The 25,287-nt window shown below is 43.1% G+C and overlaps 1 protein-coding gene across 1 annotated transcript in view; it reads right to left on the bottom strand.

Annotated features, from left to right (window-relative positions):
• RGS22 (regulator of G protein signaling 22) overlaps window positions 1-25,287 on the bottom strand; it is a 100,432-nt gene that overhangs the window by 54,245 nt on the left and 20,900 nt on the right. The window contains exons 5-11 of the mRNA XM_084621318.1: window positions 20,222-20,307; window positions 17,746-17,911; window positions 16,870-17,038; window positions 14,702-14,785; window positions 11,340-12,039; window positions 1,383-1,544; window positions 179-359 (exon numbers count right to left, since the gene is read on the bottom strand). Of these exons, the coding sequence (XP_084477444.1) occupies window positions 179-359; window positions 1,383-1,544; window positions 11,340-12,039; window positions 14,702-14,785; window positions 16,870-17,038; window positions 17,746-17,911; window positions 20,222-20,307 (1,548 nt within the window). The remainder of the gene's footprint in view (window positions 1-178; window positions 360-1,382; window positions 1,545-11,339; window positions 12,040-14,701; window positions 14,786-16,869; window positions 17,039-17,745; window positions 17,912-20,221; window positions 20,308-25,287) is intronic.

Here is a 25,287-nt window from a genome sequence, read left to right as displayed (position 1 = left end):
CTACTGTACAAAACACAGTAGCATTCTACTGCATTTTACACATAGATTTTGGATGAGACAAGCTTAGATTAACTAGATCTGACTCTAAATTGACTCAAGGAATGAGGACGAAATCCATGTCCCTTTTAATTCAATAGAACTTTTGCCGTTAACTTCTGAGGGTCCTTATCATGCCTACCTGAGGGTGGGAAGGTGCTAACCTTGGAATACAAGATTTAGCTCGCAGTGGCAACAATGTCACCATTTGTGGGTAAGGATCAATATCTGTCCTTGGTCTCTCCTGAGAGGTGTGCCACTGTTTCAACTTTGCACTGGCAGTTCGTATTGCAGCTGTATGAGTGACACAAAATCTGGGACCCCTGCAGGGGGGGAATACATACAAGCAGAATTTATTCAAAACACAAACTATTGGACTAATGTGACATTTACTACATCAATGTATGGTGCTATTAATAACCAGAGTTAAAGATCAGACAACATAAAAGATAAATTTACCTCTTACACTACTCTAAATATAAAAGTCACCTATTGCCTAAATTATGTTAGGGTTCTAAATGGCAAAGTATAATACAGCTGCTTTTGTTCACGAGACTGCAATTTACATTCAATCTAACAATCTATGTCTAGTCTATAAAAGAGAATGGAGCCATGAGACACCCAAACTACAGCTCCCATGAGGCACTGTGGTAGCATGAAGTAATTTGGTAGCCTTAGTTCATGAATGCAGATTTTCACTTTGGGGGTGGGGGTGGGGGGTGAGGAGGAAATGAAAAAGAATATGGCTGATTATGCTTTGCAAACTAGGTTAGAATCTGCATAATCTACTACAGCAGAAGGAGAACAATTAATATGAAGACAGATGATTTACTGTGAAGTCCTTGAGAGAACAGCCTTTGTAAATCAAAGCTAAATAAATAATAGTATTCAGCTCTGTATAACACTTTTAATGCTCAGATCTCAAAGTGCTTTACAATACAAGCAAATATAATTATCCACATTTAAACTTTTAGCAGCAGTGCAGTAAGCAGGCTTTCAAAGTTACAGCAAGGCAGCTATTAATATTCTGTATAACAGAGGTCTAACAGTAAATTGTCAGGGCCAAACTCTGCATAGATTTATATCATGTGCAACACCAGCGACTTTAGATGGGCTGTACAGGATGTAGTTTAATATAGAGTTTGACCTTGAGTCTCAGATCTCTCAAACAAAAATTCACAGAGCCAGGATCTGCTATCCCTTATGCTAACACTAGCTCCATGGGGTTGTACTAGAGTAAATGAGGTCAGAATTTCCCTCACAACTTTAGCAGATTGGGGTCAAAGTAAAAGGAAATAAACACTACAAAAACAATGGCTTCAGAGTTCATCTTCGGTTATCCCTACCAGTAAAGAAGTAAAGGTTTCACTACTTCAGGCTGAATCCATTTTAAGTGTCTTGTATTCCACTGGTCTCCAAGTAGCAGGTCCAGTTTGAATAAGACTTCTGAGTTGAGAAAATAATCTCCACTGCTCACGAGATAGAGTTTTTTCATTTTATCAAGCTGTCTTGAGTCAAAGAAAATATATACATATATTAGACCCTGCACATAAATTACTAGATTCCAAGGGCAGAAGGGACCAGTGTGATAATCTAGTCTGATCTCCTGTATAGCACAGGCCATAAAACTTCCCCAAAATGATTTAAAAATTGTCAATATTGGAGAATCTACCACAACCCCTGTTAAATTTTTCCAATGGTTAATTACCATCACTGTTGAAAATTTAAACCTTATTTCCAATCTGAATTTGTCTAGCTTCAACTTCCACCCACTGGACCACATTATACCTTTCTCTGCTAGATTGAAGAGCCCATTATCAAATATTTGTTTCCCCATGTAGGTACGTATAAGGTACATCTATGTAGTATGTAAGTACAGGCACTGCACACCCAGCTAGCATGGGTACATAGGTGCTGGAACAATTTTTATAGTGGGGTACTGAGAGCCATTGAACCAAACTGTAAACCCTATATATGACGGAAACCACTTCAAGCCAGGAGGTGCTACTGCACCCCCAGCACCCCTAGTTCCAGCACCTCTGCATGGGTATAAATAGCAGTGTAGACAGTGAGCCAGAGCTTAGAAAAGCAGAGTAGAGAAGAGTGCCCTACATGTCTGAACCCCCAGGGTATATACCCTACACGTCTCTCCACATGCCCAAGCAGCAGGGCCGGCTCTAGGCACCAGCAAAACAAGCAGGTGCTTGGGGCAGCACATTTCTAGGGGCGGCGTTCCGGCGCCGGCCATGCCGCCCCAGCTCGCCTCTGCTCCACCTCCGCCTGCTCTCCTGAGCTCGCCACCGCCGCTCCGCTCCTCTCCCGTCCTGCGCAGCAAGCCTGGGAGGGCGGGAGGAGAAGCCGAGCGGCGCTGCGCTCGGGGGAGGCAGCACTGGTGGAGCTGAGGTGAGCTGGGGCATGGAGCGGTTCCTCTACCCCCCCCCGTTACTTCCTGCGCTCCCCCCAAACCTCGCTCACCTCCACTCCGCCTGCTCCCCTGAACACGCTGCCTCTCCCTCGCCTGAGAGGGAGGGGGCAGAAGCGGAGCGGCAGCATGTTCAGGGAGCAGGCAGAGCGGAGGTGAGATAAGGCAGGGGGTTGTGGGGGGGGAGCCGCAGGAAGCAATGGGGGGGAGGAGGCGGGGCCAGAGATTTGGGGAAGGGGTTGGGGCGGGGCAGAGTTGGGGCAGAACCGGGGGTAGGACACGAAAAAAAAGCTGGGGCGGCCAAAAAATTTTTTGCTTGGAGCGGCAAAAATCCTAGAGCCAGCCCTGCCAAGCAGAGCCTCCCATGTCTATAGTGCTATTTTTACCAGTGGAGTGTCCTGCTGCCTACTCACTGCTGGAGCCTTTCCCCAGCACCAGCGAAAGGTTCTGGCAGCTCCCTGATGCCAGAGCCTTTCTCCAGGATGTGTAGCTACACACCACAGTGACAAGTATGGATGCAGCTTGCCGTTCACTGTGGCATGTAGCCACACTTGTAGTACCTGTGTTCTGCATGCTGCCATAATCAAGTCACCCCTTAACCTTCTCTTTGTTAAACTAAATAAACTGAACTCCTCAAGTGTAACAATAAAAGGCATGTTTTCTAATCCTTTACTCATTTTCCTGGCTCTCCTCTGAATCCTTTCCAATTTATCAACCTCCTTCTTGAATTATTGACACCAAACTGGACACTATTCCAGGGGTGGTCACACCAGGGCCCAATACAGAGGTAACATAACCTCTTTGTTTTGTGAGAGTCTATACTATTATAGTCACCACTTTTACAAGACTGTGATAAATTTTGTACAAGTATGCCTTGTGGGGTATAATTTGAAAACTCATAACCTGCTGAATATAATTGACCTGGTAAAATATAACTTTACATTCAATGTCGATATACATAAGTTTCGACTACATAACATTGCTGTAACATACTCCAAGTTTAGGAAAAGTAGGCCCAAACCAGTACCACAGGAACAAAGGACAGACCAACACCCCAGCCAGGTGCTAAAGAGCTATCACCAGCTTACAGAGCCATTCTCCGGCAGGGGGAAGGTATGAATAAGAAATTTATATTTCATCACAGGGCTGGTTCAAACCTCAAGTCCACAAAAGACTGTTTTTCACCTTCACCCCAGCTGGGGGTAATCCTCAAAGAGGGGAGAGTGGTATAAGAATGAGAGACAGTGGCCTCCACGTCACCCCTTTCTCTTCCCATCTCTACTCCCAGCAGCTACAATGCTTGAAAGACAAAAAGGAAACATCTTTAAACTGGGAGAGGGGCCTCGGCTGGAAGGCTTTTCAGCCAATACAGACTGTTGTATACGGTGAGACAAAACCCCTTTGTTTTTAAATTCACATAGCTTGTTAAATTAGGTATTAGCTTGTGTTTTATTCTTTTATTTTCTTTTTATAACCAATCTTGATTTAATGCATCACCACTTGTAATCCCTTAAAATCCATCTTCCTGTAGTTAATAAATCTATCTTATTGTTTTATCTTAACCAGTGTTTTTGGATTAAAGTGTGTGGGAAACTCCATTTGTGATAACAAGGTTGATGCATGATCATTTTCCTTTGATGAAATGGCAGACTTTCTAGGCTCCAGTCCTGTTCAAAAGGTACTGAGCAGCACAGGCCCTGACTTTTGTTTTTGCTGGTAAGTGCCCGCTCCTCTCCACCTCCTTCCCCTCATGTGAGTGGTGGGTGGGACCTCACAAATAGAGTTTAGGGACAGGTTTGCTGAGTTGGAAAAATGAAGCAGGGCATGGCTGGCAGTAACTGAAGGGGGGAGGGAAAGGAAGAACAGAAGTGTGGATAGTCTTATAAGAAGAGGGGACGAGTCAATGGAGATACCCAGAGTTCAGAGCCCCAGGAGGATACAGGATGACTTGCAGAAGATTGCAAGGGAGAATAAAAGACAAAAAGACTTGCAGCCAAAAAGAACAGGCAGACGGCTGAGAACAGGCAGACGGTGATGAATGAGACACACCATCACCAGGAAAAGGCAGGTTTACATGACTGGTGACTCCTACTAAGAAGAACAGACAGGTCTGTCACCAGAGCGGATTCCTAGAACAGAAGGGTGTGCTGCCTGCCGGGAGCTAAGATTTGGGATGTGGACCTGAGGCTGAAGAGGATCCTAATGTGAGCAGGAAAGAATCTGCTGATTATCCTTCATGTGGGAACAAATGACACAGCTAGATTCTTGCTGGAACATATCCATGGAGACTATGCCAGGCTGGGGAAGACACTTAAGGAAATGGAGGCTCAGATGATCTTCAGTGGGATTTTGCCTGTCCCTAGAGGAGGAGAATGAAGGTGAGACTAGATTATGATGATCAATAGATGGCTCAGACAGTGATGCTAGAAGGAGGGCTTTAGGATGTTTGACCACTGGGAGGCATTCATGGACAAAGGACATGTGCTTATATACAAATGCACAAAGCCTTGGAAACAAGCAGGGAGAACTGGAGGTCCTGGTGATGTCAAGGAACTATGACGTGATCGGAATAACAGAGACTTGGTGGGATAACTCACATGACTGGAGTACTGTCATGGATGGTTATAAACTGTTCAGGAAGGACAGGCAGGGCAGAAAAGGTGGGGGAGTAGCACTGTATGTAAGGGAGCAGTATGACTGCTCAGAGCTCCGGTACGAAACTGCAGAAAAACCTGAGTGTCTCTGGATTAAGTTTAGAAGTGTGTGCAACAAGAGTGATGTAGTGGTGGGAGTCTGCTATAGACCACCGGACCAGGGGGATGAGGTGGATGAGGCTTTCTTCCGGCAGCTCACGGAAGCTACTAGATCGCATGCCCTGATTCTCATGGGTGACTTTAATTTTCCTGATATCTGCTGGGGGAGCAATACAGCGGTGCATAGACAATCCAGGAAGTTTTTGGAAAGCGTAGGGGACAATTTCCTGGCGCAAGTGCTAGAGGAGCCAACTAGGGGGGGTGCTTTTCTTGACCTGCTGCTCACAAACCGGGTAGAATTAGTGGGGGAAGCAAAAGTGGATGGGAATCTGGGAGGCAGTGACCATGAGTTGGTTGAGTTCAGGATCCTGACGCAGGGAACAAAGGTAAGCAGCAGGATACGGACCCTGGACTTCAGGAAAGCAGACTTCGACTCCCTCAGGGAATGGATGGCCAGGATCCCCTGGGGGACTAACTTGAAGGGGAAAGGAGTCCAGGAGAGCTGGCTGTATTTCAAGGAATCCCTGTTGAGGTTACAGGGACAAACCATCCCGATGAGTCGAAAGAATAGTAAATATGGCAGGCGACCAACTTGGCTTAATGGTGAAATCCTAGCGGATCTTAAACATAAAAAAGAAGCTTACAAGAAGTGGAAGGTTGGACATATGACCAGGGAAGAGTATAAAAATATTGCTCGGGCATGTAGGAATGTTATCAGGAGGGCCAAATCGCACCTGGAACTGCAGCTAGCCAGAGATGTCAAGAGTAACAAGAAGGGTTTCTTCAGGTATGTTGGCAACAAGAAGAAAGCCAAGGAATGTGTGGGCCCCTTACTGAATGAGGGAGGCAACCTAGTGACAGAGGATGTGGAAAAAGCTAATGTACTCAATGCTTTTTTTGCCTCTGTTTTCACTAACAAGGTCAGCTCCCAGACTGCTGCGCTGGGCATCACAAAATGCGGAAGAGATGGCCAGCCCTCTGTGGAGATAGAGGCGGTTAGGGACTATTTAGAAAAGCTGGACGTGCACAAGTCCATGGGGCCGGACGAGTTGCATCCGAGAGTGCTGAAGGAATTGGCGGCTGTGATTGCAGAGCCACTGGCCATTATCTTTGAAAACTCGTGGCGAACCGGGGAAGTCCCGGATGACTGGAAAAAGGCTAATGTAGTGCCAATCTTTAAAAAAGGGAAGAAGGAAGATCCTGGGAACTACAGGCCAGTCAGCCTCACCTCAGTCCCTGGAAAAATCATGGAGCAGGTCCTCAAAGAATCAATCCTGAAGCACTTGCATGAGAGGAAAGTGATCAGGAACAGCCAGCATGGATTCACCAAGGGAAGGTCATGCCTGACTAATCTAATCGCCTTTTATGATGAGATTACTGGTTCTGTGGATGAAGGGAAAGCAGTGGATGTATTGTTTCTTGACTTTAGCAAAGCTTTTGACACGGTCTCCCATAGTATTCTTGTCAGCAAGTTAAGGAAGTATGGGCTGGATGAATGCACTATAAGGTGGGTAGAAAGCTGGCTAAATTGTCGGGCTCAACGGGTAGTGATCAATGGCTCCATGTCTAGTTGGCAGCCGGTATCAAGTGGAGTGCCCCAAGGGTCGGTCCTGGGGCCGGTTTTATTCAATATCTTCATAAATGATCTGGAGGATGGTGTGGATTGCACTCTCAGCAAATTTGCGGATGATACTAAACTGGGAGGAGTGGTAGATACGCTGGAGGGGAGGGATAGGATACAGAAGGACCTAGACCAATTGGAAGATTGGGCCAAAAGGAATCTGATGAGGTTCAATAAGGATAAGTGCAGGGTCCTGCACTTAGGACGGAAGAACCCAATGCACAGCTACAGACTAGGGACCGAATGGCTAGGCAGCAGTTCTGCGGAAAAGGACCTAGGGGTGACAGTGGACGAGAAGCTGGATATGAGTCAGCAGTGTGCCCTTGTTGCCAAGAAGGCCAATGGCATTTTGGGATGTATAAGTAGGGGCATAGCGAGCAGATCGAGGGACGTGATCGTTCCCCTCTATTCGACATTGGTGAGGCCTCATCTGGAGTACTGTGTCCAGTTTTGGGCCCCACACTTCAAGAAGGATGTGGATAAATTGGAGAGAGTCCAGCGAAGGGCAACAAAAATGATTAGGGGACTGGAACACATGAGTTATGAGGAGAGGCTGATGGAGCTGGGATTGTTTAGCCTGCAGAAGAGAAGAATGAGGGGGGATTTGATAGCTGCTTTCAACTACCTGAAAGGGGGTTCCAAAGAGGATGGCTCTAGACTGTTCTCAATGGTAGCAGATGACAGAACGAGGAGTAATGGTCTCAAGTTGCAGTGGGGGAGGTTTAGATTGGATATTAGGAAAAACTTTTTCACTAAGAGGGTGGTGAAACACTGGAATGCGTTACCTAGGGAGGTGGTAGAATCTCCTTCCTTAGAGGTTTTTAAGGTCAGGCTTGACAAAGCCCTGGCTGGGATGATTTAACTGGGAATTGGTCCTGCTTTGAGCAGGGGGTTGGACTAGATGACCTTCTGGGGTCCCTTCCAACCCTGATATTCTATGATTCTATGATTCTATGATTCTATGACAGTTCTCATGGGATGGACTCATCCTGAGTAGGGAGGAAAACAGACTTCACGGATGGAAGTTGACACAACTCATTACAAGAACTTTAAACTAGAAACTCAGGGGAGACCACTGGGAGATGCTCATGTAATTTCCATAACTGATTTTAAGTTTGAGCGGGAGGAAAATCAAGTAAGAAAGGATATAGCAATGGAGAAAGGAACAGCAGTGGGTAGGAGAATGGGCATTAAGAGGAAGGATAGTGCTGATACCAGTCAGGTAGGTGATATTGGCAGTAAAATGACTGTACCCAATTGGGCAAGGAATGTGGGCGAAGCCAAGCTGCAATAGTTAAGACGTCTGTACACCAATGCAAGGAGTCTGGGTAACAAAATGGAGGAAGTAGAACTATTGGTGCAGGAAGTGAAACCAGATATTATAGGGATAACAGAAACCTGGCGGAATAGTAGTCACGACTGGAGTACGGGTATTGAAGGGTCTGTGCTGTTCAGGAAATACAGAAATAAAGGCAAAGGTGTTGGAGTAGCATTGTATATTAATGATGAGGTAGACTGTAAAGAAATTAGAAGTGATGGAATGGATAAGACAGTCTGTTTGGGCCAAAATCACTTTGAGGAAGAAAGCTATTAGAGGTTCCCCTAATATATGCTTGTGGTCTGCTACAGACCACTAGGATCCAATTTGGATATGGACTTCCTTTTTTAATGAAATAAACTCTACTGGGAATTGTCTGATTATGGGAGACTTTAACTTCCCACATGTAGATTGGAGGACAAGTGCTACTAATAACGGTAGGGCCCAGATTTTCCTGGGTATAATAGCTGACAGATTTCTTCACCAAAAAATTGCTGAAACTACAAGAGGTGATGCCATTTTAGAGTTGGCATTGGTGAGTAGTGAGGACCTCCTAGAAGAACTAGTGAGGACAACCTTGATTTGAGTGATCAGGAGTTAATTCAGTTTAAACTAAATGGAACAATAAACAAAAATAGATCTGCAACAAAGGTCCTTAATTTCAAAAGAGCTAACTTTAATAAATTAACGGAGTTAGTTCAGGAAGTGGACTGGCCTGAATAACTCAAGGATCTGAATGTGGAGGAGGCTTGGAATTACTTTAAGTCAAAGTTGCAAAAAGTATCTGAAGCCTGCATCCCAAGCAAGGGGGAAAAATAATAGGAAAGGGGAGGGCTTTGAGTTACTACAGAGAATTCTTTCCCAAGTATCTGCCTGGTGGGTCTTGCCCACATGCTCAGCATCTAACTGATCACCATCTTTGGGGTGGGAAGGAATTTTCCCACAGGTCAGACTGGCTGAGGCCCTGGGGATTTTTTGCCTTCCTCTGCAGGATAGGGCATGGGTCACTTACAGGTTTAAACTAGGATAAATGGTGAATTCTCTGTAATTTGAAGTCTTTAAACCAGGATTTGAGGACTTCAGTAACGCAGCCAGAGTTTAGGGGTCTATTTCTGGAGTGGGTGAGGTTCTGTGGCCTTCAATGTGCAGGAGGTGAGACTAGATCAGGGGAGGGCAAACTATGGCCTGCAGGCCGGATCCGTCCTATCAGGGCTTTTAACTGGCCCACGGGATTGCCAGCCCCATGGCACGGCGTGGCGGGGCTAAGGCAGACTCCCTGTCTGCCCTGGCCCCATGCCGCTCCCAGAAGCTGCTGGCACCATGTCCCTGCACCCCAACCCCCTGCCCTGAGCTCCCAACCCCCTTCCCTGAGCCCCCTGCTATGCCCAGCACCCGTCCTGCACCCCAAGCCCCTGCCCTGAGCCCCCTCCTACACCCCAACCCCCTGCCCTGAGCCCCGTAGCCCCCTGCATTGAGCCCCCTGCCACACCCCTCCTGCACCCCAACCCCCTGCCCTAAGCCCCCTCCTGCACACCGCACCCCCTCCTGTATCCCAACTCCCTGCCCTGAGCCCCCTGCTGCACCCCACTCTCCTCCTGAACCTCTGCTCTGAGCCCCCTCCTGCACCCCTCCTGCCCTCCAACCCCCTACCCTGAGGCCCTTTCTGCACACCTCACCCCCTCCCACACCCCGCATTCTCTCCCAGACCCCTGCCCTAGCCCTTCATTCATGGCCCTGCATACAATTTCCCCACCCAGATGTGACCTTTGGGCCAAAAAGTTTGCCCACCCCTGGACTAGATGATCACGATGGTCCCTTCTGACCTTAAACTTTATGAGCTGATCGTCCAGTTCCCTAGTAAGATTTGGTGATCTTTAGTAAATACCAACTAATACCACATCTTGTGTTTTATCAGTTAGGACACTAATCTATAAGCATTCAAGATAATGTTTTTTCAAGTTATCAGTGACTTGGAAATATGTACAACCATTTTTTACATAAAGTGCCACTCCCCTTTCCCTTTTGCCCACTCAGTCTTTCCTATAAGCTATATATAATAAATAAATAAATAAATAAATAAGCTATAACCACTGATATTAACATTCAATCATAATAGGCATGATTCATCCCACTGAGCAAACAGCTGTCATTTTGGAAATACATTTTCAAACATTTCTAAATAGCAGAATCCAAAACATTTCTATTACCAAATAAAGCCAAGTTTTGTACAGAATAAATGTTCCTACTGGCTTAGGACAGGTGACCTAAATCTAATAAAGCATATTGATAGGGAAAAAGAAAAGGAGGACTTGTGGCACCTTAGAGACTAACAAATTTATTTGAGCATAAGCTTTCGTGAGCTGCAGCTCACTTCATAGGATGAAAGCTTATGCTCAAATAAATTTGTTAGTCTCCAAGGTGCCACAAGTCCTCCTTTTCTTTTTGCGGATACAGACTAACACTGCTGCTACTCTGAAACTTATTGTTAGGGAAAAGGAAAGGAGTACTTGTGGCACCTTAGAGATGCACCCGATGAAGCGAGCTGTAGCTCACGAAAGCTTATGCTCAAATAAATTGGTTAGTCTCTAAGGTGCCACAAGTCCTCCTTTTCTTTTTGCAAATACAGACTAACACAGCTGTTACTCTGAAACTTATTGTTAGGGAAAAGGAAAGGAGTACTTGTGGCACCTTAGAGATGCACCCGATGAAGCGAGCTGTAGCTCACGAAAGCTTATGCTCAAATAAATTGGTTAGTCTCTAAGGTGCCACAAGTCCTCCTTTTCTTTTTGCAAATACAGACTAACACAGCTGTTACTCTGAAACCTGTCATTGTTTGGGAAGTGTGTCATACTGTATGCCCTGCTTGTGACTTTAAAATATTACATTTATAGAGTATCTTTCATTCTGTTTTCATTAAGACATTTATTCATATTCAGTTTTATAAAAAACCCTTTTGTATAAAGCCTTAATTTTCACCCTGATTCTGACCTCACACTAGTTTTGCAAACATATAACTCAGCCAACTTCAGTGGTTATTCATGAATTACCCTTGTATTAGTGAAATAATCAGAATTAGAACCATTGTGTTTGCATTATTCACTCATATCCATTATGCATGGGTCATTCTAAATGCTCATAGACAACATTTATCTAGCCTTCTTTATAAGCATTAAAAACAATGGCAAATACCTTTGCTGCCTTCTAGTGTCCTTAAGGACCTTTAATCTTTCAATGTCCATCCAGAGCCACCAGTACCTTTCACCCAAAGTTCCTTTTATGAACTTCTTGAATCTTTCAAATTCATTTCTGTTGCCAATATCATAAGCTCTGTAACTGGTACACCAAGCAGCCCGACTGTCTGTGACATCACTTTCAGACCTTGAACTTGAACTCACTTCTTCAGTCTCCTGTTTTATGCAATGTGCTTTGGAGTCTAACTTGTTGGATGGAGAGACACTTTGGGAAGTAAGTGGCTCTGCAGCAGTAGCAGAAAGTTGATTATTTGATAACTCATGTATAAATACATTGGACAGTTTACTGACGTTCATATCAGTCTTGCTCTTAGCCGCCGGTTGTCCCATCAGTTTTGAGATTGATTCACTCACTATATACTGAATATAAGCTGATGTAAACTCTTCTAATGTTTGAAAAGCTGGCATTTCCGGTCTACCATCGAATTCCAGATTTTCTTTCTCCTCAGCACCATTCTCCCATTTCTGGTCTAGATATACTCTTAACATAGTATGGGAAGGAGTGTCAGCAATGGATACAGAAGTGTAAAGCTCTGTACTTTTGGATCTCCCACTAACATTGCTAGTTTTTGAAGTTCCTGTCCTCTGTAGGAGGGGGAGACTCCTTTGACTGTATTCCATAGCCAGGGAATCCACTCCTGCATTATATCAAAAGAGATCATTGAAAACTCTGTCAGATTCAGAACTGTTCTCCTGGCCGACAGAAACAAGTTTTCAAGTTACAAAAATTGGAACATATTTGCATTTTATTGTTGACAGCAATGGAAAGTGCCATATTGCCACAGTTGGGATCAGCAGATGAGCTTGAGCTGCAGCTACCTTGCTATAAACAGGAGGGGTCTTCTGCCATAATGTTCTCTGTGAGAGCCCCTTGAGTCTATGAAACTCACTCCCCACCTTGTTCCACTAGATCCATGCATTCTCAACCATCTGACCCCAGCACACCCCAAGGCAACCAACCTTGCCAGCAGGCAGCACCCCACCAACTGGCATCCCAACCCATAGGCACCTCTACCCCCAGAACACCTATTAAATGTCTGGTCATACTGCTAGGCCCATCTTTTCTCCCATGCATGTGGCCAGGTGGTGGTTTGAGGTGGGAGGCGTTTTTTATTTAGGAGCAACAGGGAATAATAAATGGTAGCTGTTTATCTACCTATGACGGAATGGAAAGTGTATTACTTGTCATATTGGAAAATGGCAAGAGCTTATTGATTTTAATTGTTGTCAGGGTGCTCAAAGCATTGGACAGGCACCTGTCAATGGAATAACATCTTTTTATGTATGGAAAGAGTAAATATACAAATGAACATGTCTGGGACCTTGAATCCTAGGACCCTGTGATCATAAGATTGGCCACACTGGGTCAGACCAAAGGTCCATCCAGCCAGTATCCTGTCCTCTGACAGTGGCCAATGTCACGTGCCCCAGAGGGAATGAACACAATGGGTAATCATCAAGTGATCTGTCCCCTGTCGCCCATTCCCAGCTTCTGGCAAACAGACGCTAGGGACACCATCCCTGCCCATCCTGGCTAATAGCCATAGATAAATTATCCTCCATGAATTTATCTAATTCTTTTTTTAACCCTGTTATAGTCTTGGCCTTCACAACATCTTCTGGCAAAGGGTTCCACAGGTTGACTGTGCTTTGTGAGAATATATACTTCCTTTGTTTTAAATCTGCTGCCTATTAATTTCATTTGGTGACCCCAGTTCTTGTGTTATGAGAAGGAATAAACAACATTTCCTTATTTACTTTCTCCACCCCCGTCATGATTTTATAGACCTCTATAATATCTCCTCTTAGTCATCTCTTTTCCAAGTTGAAAAGTTCCAGTCTTAGTAATCTTTCCTCATATGGAAGCTGATCCATGCCCTTAATAATTTTTGTTGCCCTTTTCTGAACGTTTTCCAATTCCAATATATCTTTTTTGAGATGGGATGACCCCATCTGCATGCAGTATTCAAGATGTGGGCAAACCATGGATTTATATAGCGGCAATATGATATTTTCAGTCTTATTATTTTTCCCTTCTTAATGATTCCCAACATTCTGTTCACTTTTTTGACTGCCGCTGCACATTGAGTAGATGTTTTCAGAGAACTATCCACAATGACTCCAAGATCTCTTTCTTGAGTGGGAACAGCTAATATATGTACAGTTGGGATTATGTTTTCTAATGTGTATTAGTTTGCATTAATCAACATTGAATTTCATCTGCCATTTTGTTGCCCAGTCACGCAGTTTTGTGAGATCTCTTTGTAGCTCTTCGCAGTCTGCTTTGAACTTCATTATCTTAAGTAGTTTTGTATCATCTGCAAATTTTGCTACCTCACTGTTTACCCCTTTTTCCAGATCATTTATGAATAGGTTGAAAAGAACTGGTCCCAGTACAGACCCCTGGGGACACCACTATTTACCTCTCTCCATTCTGAAAACTGACCATTTATTTCTGCTCTTTGTTTCCTATCTTTTAACCAGTTACTGATCCATGAGAGGACCTTCCCTCTTATCCCTTGACAGCTCACTTTGCCTAAGAGCCTTTGGTAAGGGACCTTGTCAAAGGCTTTCTGAAAAATCTAAGTACTCTATATCCACTGGGTCCCCCTTGTCCACATGCTTATTGACCCCCTCAAAGAATTATAGTAGATTGGTGAGGCATGATTTTCCTTTACAGAAACCATATTGACTCTTCCCCAACAAATTATATTCATCGATATGTGTGACAATTCTGTTCTTTACTATAGTTTCAACAAGTTTGCCCGGAACTGAAGTCAGGCTTATCAGCCTGTAATTGCCAGGATCACCTCTGGAGCCCTTTTTAAAAATTGGTGTCATATTAACTATCCTCCATTCATCTGGTACAGAAGCTTATTTAAATGATAGGTTACAAACCACAGTTAGTAGTTCTGCAATTTCACATTTGAGTTCCTACAGATGAAATCTTTAACCCAAAAAGGAATCAGTTCCGTTTACAAATGTTTCATTAATAATGTGTTTAGATAAATAACCAGCTCCCCCCTCTCTCCCCGTACCATTGAGGCAACTCATTTCTTTTTGCTCCACTCCCACTCATCCCCTTTAGCCATCCTCCCTTTGATTGACAGCTCAGTGTAGATGTGTCTCATGTTATTAAACTGGCCTCCAGCCTCCCCTGTTCTTATCTGCTGAGCAGGAAACCTGACACTTTTACTTGCCCAGATTCCTTCTGCATATCCCAGGCTTCTGGGCAATAGGACTTTTCCAGTCCAGGTGGTAGTTGGCACAAGTGACCATTTATCTATAAATATCGCTTACCTAGATTACTGCTGCTACTGTTGTATAAATCAGCTGTGTAAGACTGAGCAGAAAAATTACATGTGCCTTGAAAAGGAATGGAATCTAAATGAAAAGCAAGAAGAAACAGTCATAATTTTACCATGGCTATACAGCATCTTGGTTTCAATTTGTTTTTTTTAATTTGAGAGTTAACCGAATACCATCCGTATTCCTGTAACCATTCAGCACAACAAGAGATATAAATGTCCATGTTTCAGTGCATAAGACATCCATTACTAATCAGAGTTTAGGATGGGCAAGTTATTCCATAATTTTCCATTATAGTATTTCTTGTTACTTCCTGTGAATTATGTAGTGGTGGGCAATGTCACGGGCAGAATACTGAACGGAATGGATCACTGGTCAGAACTAGTATAGAAATTCCTATGTTCCATACTCACACTATTCCACTTTTTAAAAATATTTTTAAATTTTAAAAATCCACTAATTTTCATAATATTGAATCTAATCTAATTTACTCTAATTCTTAATCTACATTGATGAAGGAATCATTTAAATATTATTTTATCACATAACAAATTAAAAATATCACAAGTGGCAAAAAACATCAAGCTAACCCATGGCCCTGATCCCCCAGTGGCATAAATTCCAAGCAGAGGTGTGTGCCAGGAATCCCGGTCTCCAGGAGAGCTAGTCTCTAGGCAGCCTCATCAGTACAGTTGGTCTGCAGCAAGCTGTCTGATTAGCCAAGCAACTGATTGCCCGCAGATACCGGCAGATTGGCTCTTAAGCCAGCAGCAGCTCACTTGCTTTTCAATGCTCATGCTCATCGCTGTGCCTGCTCCTGCTTTGAACCCGTCCTTGCCTGTCATCCTGCTTGCAGTTCCTGCCCTCTCGTTTGACCCTCAGCTCTGGCTCCTGACTATGGACTCCAGCTTGACCCTTGGCTCTGGTACCAAGTTTTTGCCTTCCAGTTTTACCCTTGGCTTTGGCTCCCAATGACTGACTACAGCTCTGACTCTGGCCACTAGGCTAGACTGCCCTCATCCTTGTTGGCTGACACTGCTATCTGACCATGTCCTGCACCGCATATTCCAAGGATGTTCCCATGAGATAACTATTTTGCAACCAAACCTCACCTGTGCCAATTCTCTGACTCTGCCCCAGTCTGTGGAGGTTAAGGAAGGGAAGTACTGTGCATGCAGAATGCCTTTTAGATTGAAGGAGCAGCAGATTTTGCATGACAAAGTAATAGCCAGATGCAGATGAAAAACAGAGCTCCACACTAGAAGACAAAGCTCTCAGGCAGGAGAGCTAATAGATCTATAGGGTGAAAACTCACTGATTACAAGGCAACTGAGGGGAGGGGCAAGGAGAAAGACTGTCCACATGGCTACTAGCAACCCACACTAAGGAGGAAGTGAATGTGGTAGAATACGGGGGTGCACTGCTTAGGGACTCACTAAAGTGTTGTGGTTAAAAGTTCTTTCAAATTTAGATTATGCTAAAACACTTTGTGGCTCACCCAACATTTGAAGCCATTATACTCTGAGCAGAAAAATATAACAGCAAAGTGGACCTCCTGCTGGTTCCCATTCCTATCCCAGTCCCAGCCCCATGCAATACAGATCCTGCAAGTGCTGTACAGTCTTGACCTGACTGCTTGCAGCTCTGCATAAACTAATGATTAAGTCATGACTTACATATTAGTGCAACCTGTGTACATTAATGATTAATGAATGAGTCAGCATATTTTACAAAGGTAGGTTTCCAGAGCAATAATGTCCTGAGGAGTTACCATACCACCCCATCCACGCTTTGGATCCACATGGCCCTGATGAGGCAATTCTCAGATGCAGCAGTTTCTGTGTTCTCACAGGACTGGGGAGAGACATAGTTCTGACACTTCCCCATGTGTTTGGACTTTTCTGATCCATTTTGCTTCCCTCTGCTCTGCATAGCAGATGAGAGATTATGGGCCATTTATAGTAAGCAGCATTTAATGTTATGGAGTGAAGAAGAAATACACCTATTCTCTTCCCCATCCAAGTTCCTAGGTATTGTGTTGTAGGCCACAGAACAATGACAAGCAGATATAGCAGCATTACTCTAACTCCAGAATAGCTTTGATTTCAATCTTGTCATATTTGTTATCTAAGTAGCATAGCTGCACTATTACTACTTACCTGGACTGACACTGTGGTTGTATGCAACAGTTCTCTGAGGGCCTGTAGACCAATACCGTGTGCCTTGAATTTGAGTGGAAACTAAAGGATGAGTAACTGTATCTGTAGTTGTTGTTTGCTGACTTTTTTTGGCTAGTGTAAACCAATCCTTTGTCTGAGTAACTGTAGCCTATGAAAAGCAACATTAAACAAGTTCAACATAGCTTATACAATAATTCTGTTTGATCTATTTGTTGCAGGGCTTCTCAGAACAGAGACCATATTGTCTGTAGTTATTCTGTGCTCTCTCACCACGTAGGTTTTGTTATCATGGTGGTTTACAATGGATGTAGAAATATGGAGGGAAACCTGCCAGGATTAAAGCATGGCCCCTGAACTAAGGGGAGGAGTTTGAAACCAGGGCCAGGAGGACACATGGGGAGAGGTCTCTCCAGAGAGGCCACAGTGGTGTGAATCTGGAAGCTGGGAAGCCAGCCAGGAGTGAAACACAGCTGTATGGAAGGAGGGCTGCTTGTGGATATTCTATCCAAAGGGAGAATAAGTTGGAGCCCAGAATTCAGGGCTAGGCAGAAATCTGAAGGAAGAGACTCTCCAGAGAGGCCAGGGGCTGGAGTGGGAACAGCAGAGCTCCCCCTGCACTTAGAGGAAACTGAAAGAGTTGTGATAAATGGGCCTACAAATTTACCCTGAATGTGAACTTAACTGAAAAGTGAGTGAAAGTTTGTAAAATGTCATAATAACATATAACACCAAATGTTTATGGTAAAAGATGCCAGAGGGAGACAGACAGACTAAATTAGTACAAAGGGTCTTAGCCCAGTGTGCTTCTTCCAGCACAAAATTGCTGCCATTGCCTATACGTTGTGCGGATTTTACCTGGCCAAGTGAAACATAGAACTTTCTCATAATTAATTCCTCTTCACCCTCCTCAGGAAAAGGAGGTGTCAGCTCTCTTTTCATAATCCAGGGATAATATGTTGTATCTATAATGAAGTTAATACCAGTTTGGCTCCATTCTACCTGAGAAAGCAGTTTAGCTAACCTACAGTTAAATATATTAGGAGACAAATGAGTGGTTCAGTTAAAACATTCATCAAGACATTCATTTGATTTCTCTTTACAACTGACAGTAAGAAATATTAGCATTCTCAAATTAAATTCTAAAGGGGAACTTCCTATGCTACTTATCTTCTATTTTACCCCCGGACCATATTTACATATGTGAAGAATGACAGCCATTCTACGGTTCATAGAGCCAGAGAAGAATTCCTCCAAAAGCTAGGCATGGTATACATTAGGCTTGAGCCTGGAGTTTATATCTGAATCTAGCTCCAAATCCAAACTTCATCATAGATGTGGGGGCAGGGAGGAAATGGAGTGTTCAGATCTGGTGTTCTGGGTCAGATTCGGTCTCTTTTTTCCTCCCATCTGTGCTCACTTTGGCCCTGATTCAGGAAGGTCATTAAGCATGTGTTTAGTTTTAAATACTAACTTCAGTGGGAATTAAGCAAATGATTAGAGTTCATTTTATATAATTTTTATTTTGTTTAATGAAGAAAATGGTTCGACACAACAGAAAAGGCTTAGGCATGTCCATTTATTGCCTAAAGGGAAAATATAGCATTTCTCTAGGATTTGTTATCCTTTGTACAATTTTCCCTCCAATGTAAGCACAGTCTTCAGTATATTGAATATTGCTACATTTACAGCAAACATTTTAAAATATTTTTATGCAGCACTCAGTGCCCAAAGAACTGGTCAATTTCTACAATAAAAAAGGGACTTGGTAAACCAGGCTACCAAGCAGCCACTCTTTCAGGGACTCACCAGCAAAGCTGTGATCATCCTGCATACTACAACCAACAGAACCCAGACATGAACTTTAGGGATCTGGAGGAAGGGCCTTCCCACAGCAGGTCCAAGGCTCTGGGACATCCTCTCAAAGGAGGTCAGGAAAAGTACAAGTACATCAGGTCATGCTGCAAGACTCACCATTTTGCCATAGCAATCCTCAAAGAACCTGGGCAGAGGAAAATCTAACTACATTCACAAAGGTAGAAACCAGTGATTAAAACAAAAAGGATAACAGAGAATTGGCTGTCCCTTCCACACAGATTCCACTACTTTTTATAATTCATTTATAAAATGAATCCGCTGGAGGGGAGGGATAGGATACAGAAGGACCTAGACAAATTGGAGGATTAGGCCAAAAGAAATCTGATGAGGTTCAATAAGGATAAGTGCAGGGTCCTGCACTTAGGACGGAAGAACCCAATGCACAGCTACAGACTAGGGACCGAATGGCTAGGCAGCAGTTCTGCGGAAAAGGACCTAGGGGTGACAGTGGACGAGAAGCTGGATATGAGTCAGCAGTGTGCCCTTGTTGCCAAGAAGGCCAATGGCATTTTGGGATGTATAAGTAGGGGCATAGCGAGCAGATCGAGGGACGTGATCGTTCCCCTCTATTCGACATTGGTGAGGCCTCATCTGGAGTACTGTGTCCAGTTTTGGGCCCCACACTTCAAGAAGGATGTGGATAAATTGGAGAGAGTCCAGCGAAGGGCAACAAAAATGATTAGGGGACTGGAACACATGAGTTATGAGGAGAGGCTGAGGGAGCTGGGATTGTTTAGCCTGCAGAAGAGAAGAATGAGGGGGGATTTGATAGCTGCTTTCAACTACCTGAAAGGGGGTTCCAAAGAGGATGGCTCTAGACTGTTCTCAATGGTAGCAGATGACAGAACGAGGAGTAATGGTCTCAAGTTGCAGTGGGGGAGGTTTAGATTGGATATTAGGAAAAACTTTTTCACTAAGAGGGTGGTGAAATACTGGAATGCGTTACCTAGGGAGGTGGTAGAATCTCCTTCCTTAGAGGTTTTTAAGGTCAGGCTTGACAAAGCCCTGGCTGGGATGATTTAACTGGGAATTGGTCCTGCTTCGAGCAGGGGGTTGGACTAGATGACCTTCTGGGGTCCCTTCCAACCCTGATATTCTATGATTTACAGTACCTAGATATGGCTAGATAGATTCACAGATTTGAAGGCCAGAACCAACCATTGTGATTATCGAGTCTGACCTCATGCATAACACAAGCAGGCATAGCAGCATTACCCTAATTCTAGAATAGCTTTTATTTCAGTCTTGTCATTTCATGGGCAAGGGAAATTAGAGTAAAGAGGAAGTGGAGAAAAGGCATCAGCCTCATTTTAATTTATCCAAATCACTGAAATTATGTGGATTACATGGGGCAAAAGATCTGAGAAAATGTTGTAAGAGTTATGTCAAGACAAACTAAATAGAGGAGATAAATTAACAAATGTAATACTTGATACGACATTAGAGGGGACGATACCTGTATTCAAAGTAACAATCACTTTTTAGAAAGGCTGGGAGTCTTTCTTGCTTAATCCACTGAATTCCCTGTTCTCGCTCAAGACACTATTAAAACAAAAAAAAAACAAATTATCTGTTAATGCTTCACTTCATCAGGTTTTATTTGCCACATAGTTAATTGATAAAAAGAAAAGGAGTACTTGTGGCACCTTAGAGACTAACCAATTTATTTGAGCTTAAGCTTTCGTGAGCTACAGCTACAGCTCACTTCATTGTATTTTCCACTGAATGCATCCGATGAAGTGAGCTGTAGCTCACGAAAGCTTATGCTCAAACAAATTGGTTAGTCTCTAAGGTGCCACAAGTCCTCCTTTTCTTTTTGTGAATACAGACTAACACGGCTCCTACTCTGAAACCAGTTAATTGATAGGTTACCTTGTAGTAATTCTAGCAAAGTAAACAACTTTCCCCCTCAAACATAGTCTAAACCAGACAAGTGAATTAATTTACATTCCTATAACAACTGGGGGTCTGATTCTGATCTTTCTTAAAACTGCATATATGGAAATGTAAGCCATTGCAAGTTCCCTGTTCAAAACTAGTGCAAGTGACAGAGGAATGCAAATCAGAGTACCAGCTGCCCACAAATCATCTGCAATGTGAAACAGGTAACTTTGGGGACGATACTTGTTTTAAAAATAACCACAGTTAGTGTTTTCATCAATATTTTGAGGGCTGAGGAAACTTTCAAGTGGTCTTAACAAGAGCGCTAAAGCAGGAGGACTGTGGATATTTAAAAAAAAACAACAGTTTTCACCTACACCCATATGGTGTATTGAGGACAGTGTTAGAATTGCAAGGTATCACTTTAAGTGTGTGTGAGGGGTAGGGGCTGGTTCCTGGTCCTGTTAGCAGGCTAAGGAGCTCTGTAACAAAGTATGCAATCCACATCAGTCTGGAAAGAGCCATCTTAAAGCAAAGTGGGATGAATTGTGCCTCTCTGCCTTAGGGAGCAGCCTGTAGGTTCTTGGGTGTTATAGTTTTGAATTCTAAGAAATAAAGTACTGTTACATTGCAATCTTCCAGCAAGAGTATCTATGTTTTTATCTAATTTTTCTGTGTGTATGCCATGAACATAATAAGCAGTTATATACTGACATCAATAAAAAGAAAAGGAGTACTTGTGGCACCTTAGAGACTAACAAATTTATTTGAGCATAAGCTTTCCTGAGGTTCAGCTCACTTGCTACTCTGAAACTGACATCAGTGGAATTATTGCTGATTTACACCAGCATAGGTGAGACGAGAAGCAGTCCCATAGTATCTCTCTATTGGCTAATAAGAAATAAGCCTAAAATCTGGCACCTTTGACAACTTTAGTTTAGCTTTTTCACTTCTCTCAAGTGTATTTCTCTGTTCCTAGATTTTATTTTAGTGACTTGATTGCTAGTGACATTGATGGCCTGGAAGAATGAAATCCTCAGCTTGTCCATAGGTATAATATAGGCAGTGTGGTAAACCCAGGACAAACAGCTACAAAAGGGAGGTAGTAATTAGTCCCAGGGGATTAAAAGGCCCCTCCCTATCCACTGAGGAGAGAGAACCAAGGAGCAATAAGGTTCAGCTGGAAAAGGGGTTGCTAGGGAACCAATTAGGTTCAGCTGACTCCAACTACTTGGGACCTTTTTAAACCCTCTCCTGGGTAGTAGGTGGGGGAGAGTGAGGGAGTAGGGAAGCTGTCAGTAGGCTGTTTACAGCAAGACACCAGACCTTCCCAGTAGGGAGGCTGTACTCACTCCCCAGAGGGGAAGTAAAACATGCACAAGGGACTGACTGAGGAGAGGAGTAGCAGGACCCTGTGCCACCTATAAGGATTCGCCTTGCCCCAAACCTGAGTCTCCAAGGCTAAAAAGGACTGAGGCAAACAAGGTATTTTGCCACAGCAGGGACAAAATTATGGCTATTTAGCACTTTGCTACATCAATTAATCAGTACTGGCTAGGTCCTGAATTATCTTTCTGTGATCTAATATTTCATAAGGGACAAGGGTTATTTCTGCTCCATAAATATCCCCAGGGGATTTAAAATATCTAAACTACTTTGAAATGTAGGTGGTTTCTTTTAAATAAAAGAAAATATATCAAAATGTGGAAGGCTTATGTTGGCTGTGGGTCATCTCCTTTGTGGAGATGAAGAATAATTATTCTCATCCCTACAGTGTATGCCTCTTTTTGGTAACTGATAAGGTTTTTGGAAATGCAAAAGGTTGTCTCTTTATTTTGGCCAATCTCTCTGGATGTAAGAAAAATATCTAACATTTAGGGTACCAGTTCAATCAAATCCTGGTGTTTTGAGTTATTTGTAACATGTGTGTGGATAATATGCAAAATTATATTTATCGTCTGAAGGAAAGCGTTCTAAGAAAAAGTTCTACCCTTAATACAGTAGATTTTGTAACTAGGGCCAGCTTTAGGCATTGCGGGACCCAATCCAGCATAGTTTTGAAGCATGTGTTTAATTTTAGGCATGTGGATGGTCTCATAGACTGCTCAGGTCTTATTTAAGTGCTTTGCTATGTGAAGAAAGATATGCAGAACCTCTACCAGTTTCCTTCTCTATTTGTTAATAGTTCTTCCCATTACTGCATATGCCTTTCCTTCATACGTTTCACCCCCAGTTGATTCTTGACTGACCTCAGATCAATTCATACATACCCCACATCTGTAATAAACCAACACATGTACCCTTTTCCTGTTTAAAAGTCCAAACAGGCTGAGAGAGAGACGAGGACTGAGAAAAAGAACACAAGATGTATTATCGCTGTTGGCAGGATACAACAGCTGTGGCTGATTTCTTTCACTTTGTGTAGCTGCTGTACTGATTTTTCGCATGCTGGTATGCCCCAGCAGCTTCTGAATTCATACCTGTCAGTCATAGGTACCACACGAAAGCTGAGGGGGCATACAAGTCACCCACCCAGGATGCCAGAAGGCAGAACAGAGGTGCAACATGACCCAAAAAAAAAAGTGTCAGGAATGCCCTGAAGAATATTTTTCTTTATAAAGGTCACAATATTTCCCTTATGTGAAAAATCCCCTGGAGGGTCAATTATTCTTAGAAACAATGCACCCCTGTCCCAACCTATGTGAGAGGCATTAGTGGTGGTGAAAAAGAGGCAGGATATTCAGAGAAACACAGCAAAAACCCTGCTGATCTTAGGAAGGAACATATACCCTTTATGCAACACCACTGAAATCAATGTACTTGATTATTTCAAGGCTGAATTTGACCTAGAGCAGTGGTTCATAACCATTTTTGGTACCTTATCTGGTCCTTGGATGTTGAACCTGCTTATACTGTGGTGACTATTACTTAGTGACTCAGATACCGTCACTTCTTGAATTTGCTCCTGTGGGTTACTTACGACTAAGTCAAGAACAGCTTCACTTCTCATGTGCTCTACAACTTGCTGTTCCAAGAAGCAGTCACTTACAATGTCAAATTGTTTCTCAAACTTTGTCCCATTGGACTTGTGTATACGTGGGCAGTTGAAGGCCATCAATACTATACTTTTGTTAGATTTTGCTGCCTCTTTGACCTCTCTCAACATTGTACATTAATTTTGTTTTCTTATCTGGAGGCTGATATAGTGCTACTGCCCCATCTCTTCAGCCTATTCTCTTTCCTATTTAGTTTGCCACCAAATATTGCAGTACTGCATAGATTTTTCTTATTCTGTTGTGAGCCAGAATCTCTGCTTCACCAAGCTTATGCTCAGCAAAACAGAGAGGCAGCCAGTTAGAGCTCTCTGATTCTGTAACTGGCCTCCAGCCCTGGCATAAGATAGAGCAGCCTCATTCCTAATTTTGACAAGGCATTAGAACTAGGGCTGTCAAGCGATTAAAAAAACTAATAGCGCAATTTAAAAAATTGATGGCGATTAATGGCACTGTTAAACAATAATAGAATACCATTTATTTAAATAGTTTTGGATCTTTTCTACATTTTCAAATATATTGATTTCAATTACAACACAGAATGCAAAGTGTGCAGTGCTCACTTTATATTTTTGATTACAAATATTTGCACTGTAAAAAACAAAAGAAATAGCATATTTCAATTCACCTAATAAAAGTACTGTAGTGCAATCTCTTTATAATGAAAGTTGAACTTACAAGTGTAGAATTATGTACAAAAAATAACTGCATTTGAAAATAAAACAATGAAGAACTTTAGAACCTACAAGTCCACTCAGTCCTACTTCAGCCAGTCGCTCAGAGAAACAAGTTTAGTTACAATTTGCTGGACAAAATGCTGCCCAGGTCTTTTTTGCAATGTAATCTGAAAGTGAAAACAGGCATTTGCATGGCACTGGTGTAGCCGGCGTCACAAGATATTTACGTGCCAGATGCACTATAAAGATTCATATGTCCCTTCATGCTTCAACCACCATTCCACAAGACATGTGTCCATGTTCATGATGGGTTCTGCTTGATAATGATCCAAAGCAAAGTGGACCGACGCATGTTCATTTTCATCATCTGAGTCAGATGCCACCAGCAGAAGGTTGATTTTCTTTTTTGGTGTTTCGGATTCTGTAGTTTCCGCATCAGAGTGTTGCTTCTATTAAGACATCTGAAAGCATGCTCCACACCTCGTCCCTCTAAGATTTTGGAAGGCACTTCAGATTGTTAAACCTTGGGTTGAGTGCTGTAGCTATCCTTAGAAATCTCACATCGGTACCTAATTTGCGTTTTGTCAAATGTGCTGTGAAAGTGTTCTTAAAACAGACATGTGCTAGGTCATCATCCGAGACTGCTATAACATGAAATATATGGCAGAATGCGGGTGAAACAGAACCGGAGACATACAGGTCTCCCCCAAGCAGTTCAAACACAAATTTAATTAACGCATTATTTTTTTAACGAGCCTCATCAGCATGGAAGCATGTCCTTTGGAATGGTGGCCAAAGCATGAAGAGGCATATGAATGTTTAGCATATCTGACATGTAAATACCTTGCAAGGCCGGATACAAAAGTGCCATGCGAACGCCTGTTCTCACTTTCAGGTGACACTGTAAATAA

The sequence above is a fragment of the Lepidochelys olivacea genome (assembly GCF_965140295.1).
Source record: "Lepidochelys olivacea isolate rLepOli2 genome assembly, chromosome: 2".
Classification (NCBI taxonomy): domain Eukaryota; kingdom Metazoa; phylum Chordata; order Testudines; family Cheloniidae; genus Lepidochelys; species Lepidochelys olivacea.
Note: the sequence above shows the minus strand (reverse complement) of the source record. Positions and strands in the feature narration are given on the sequence as shown.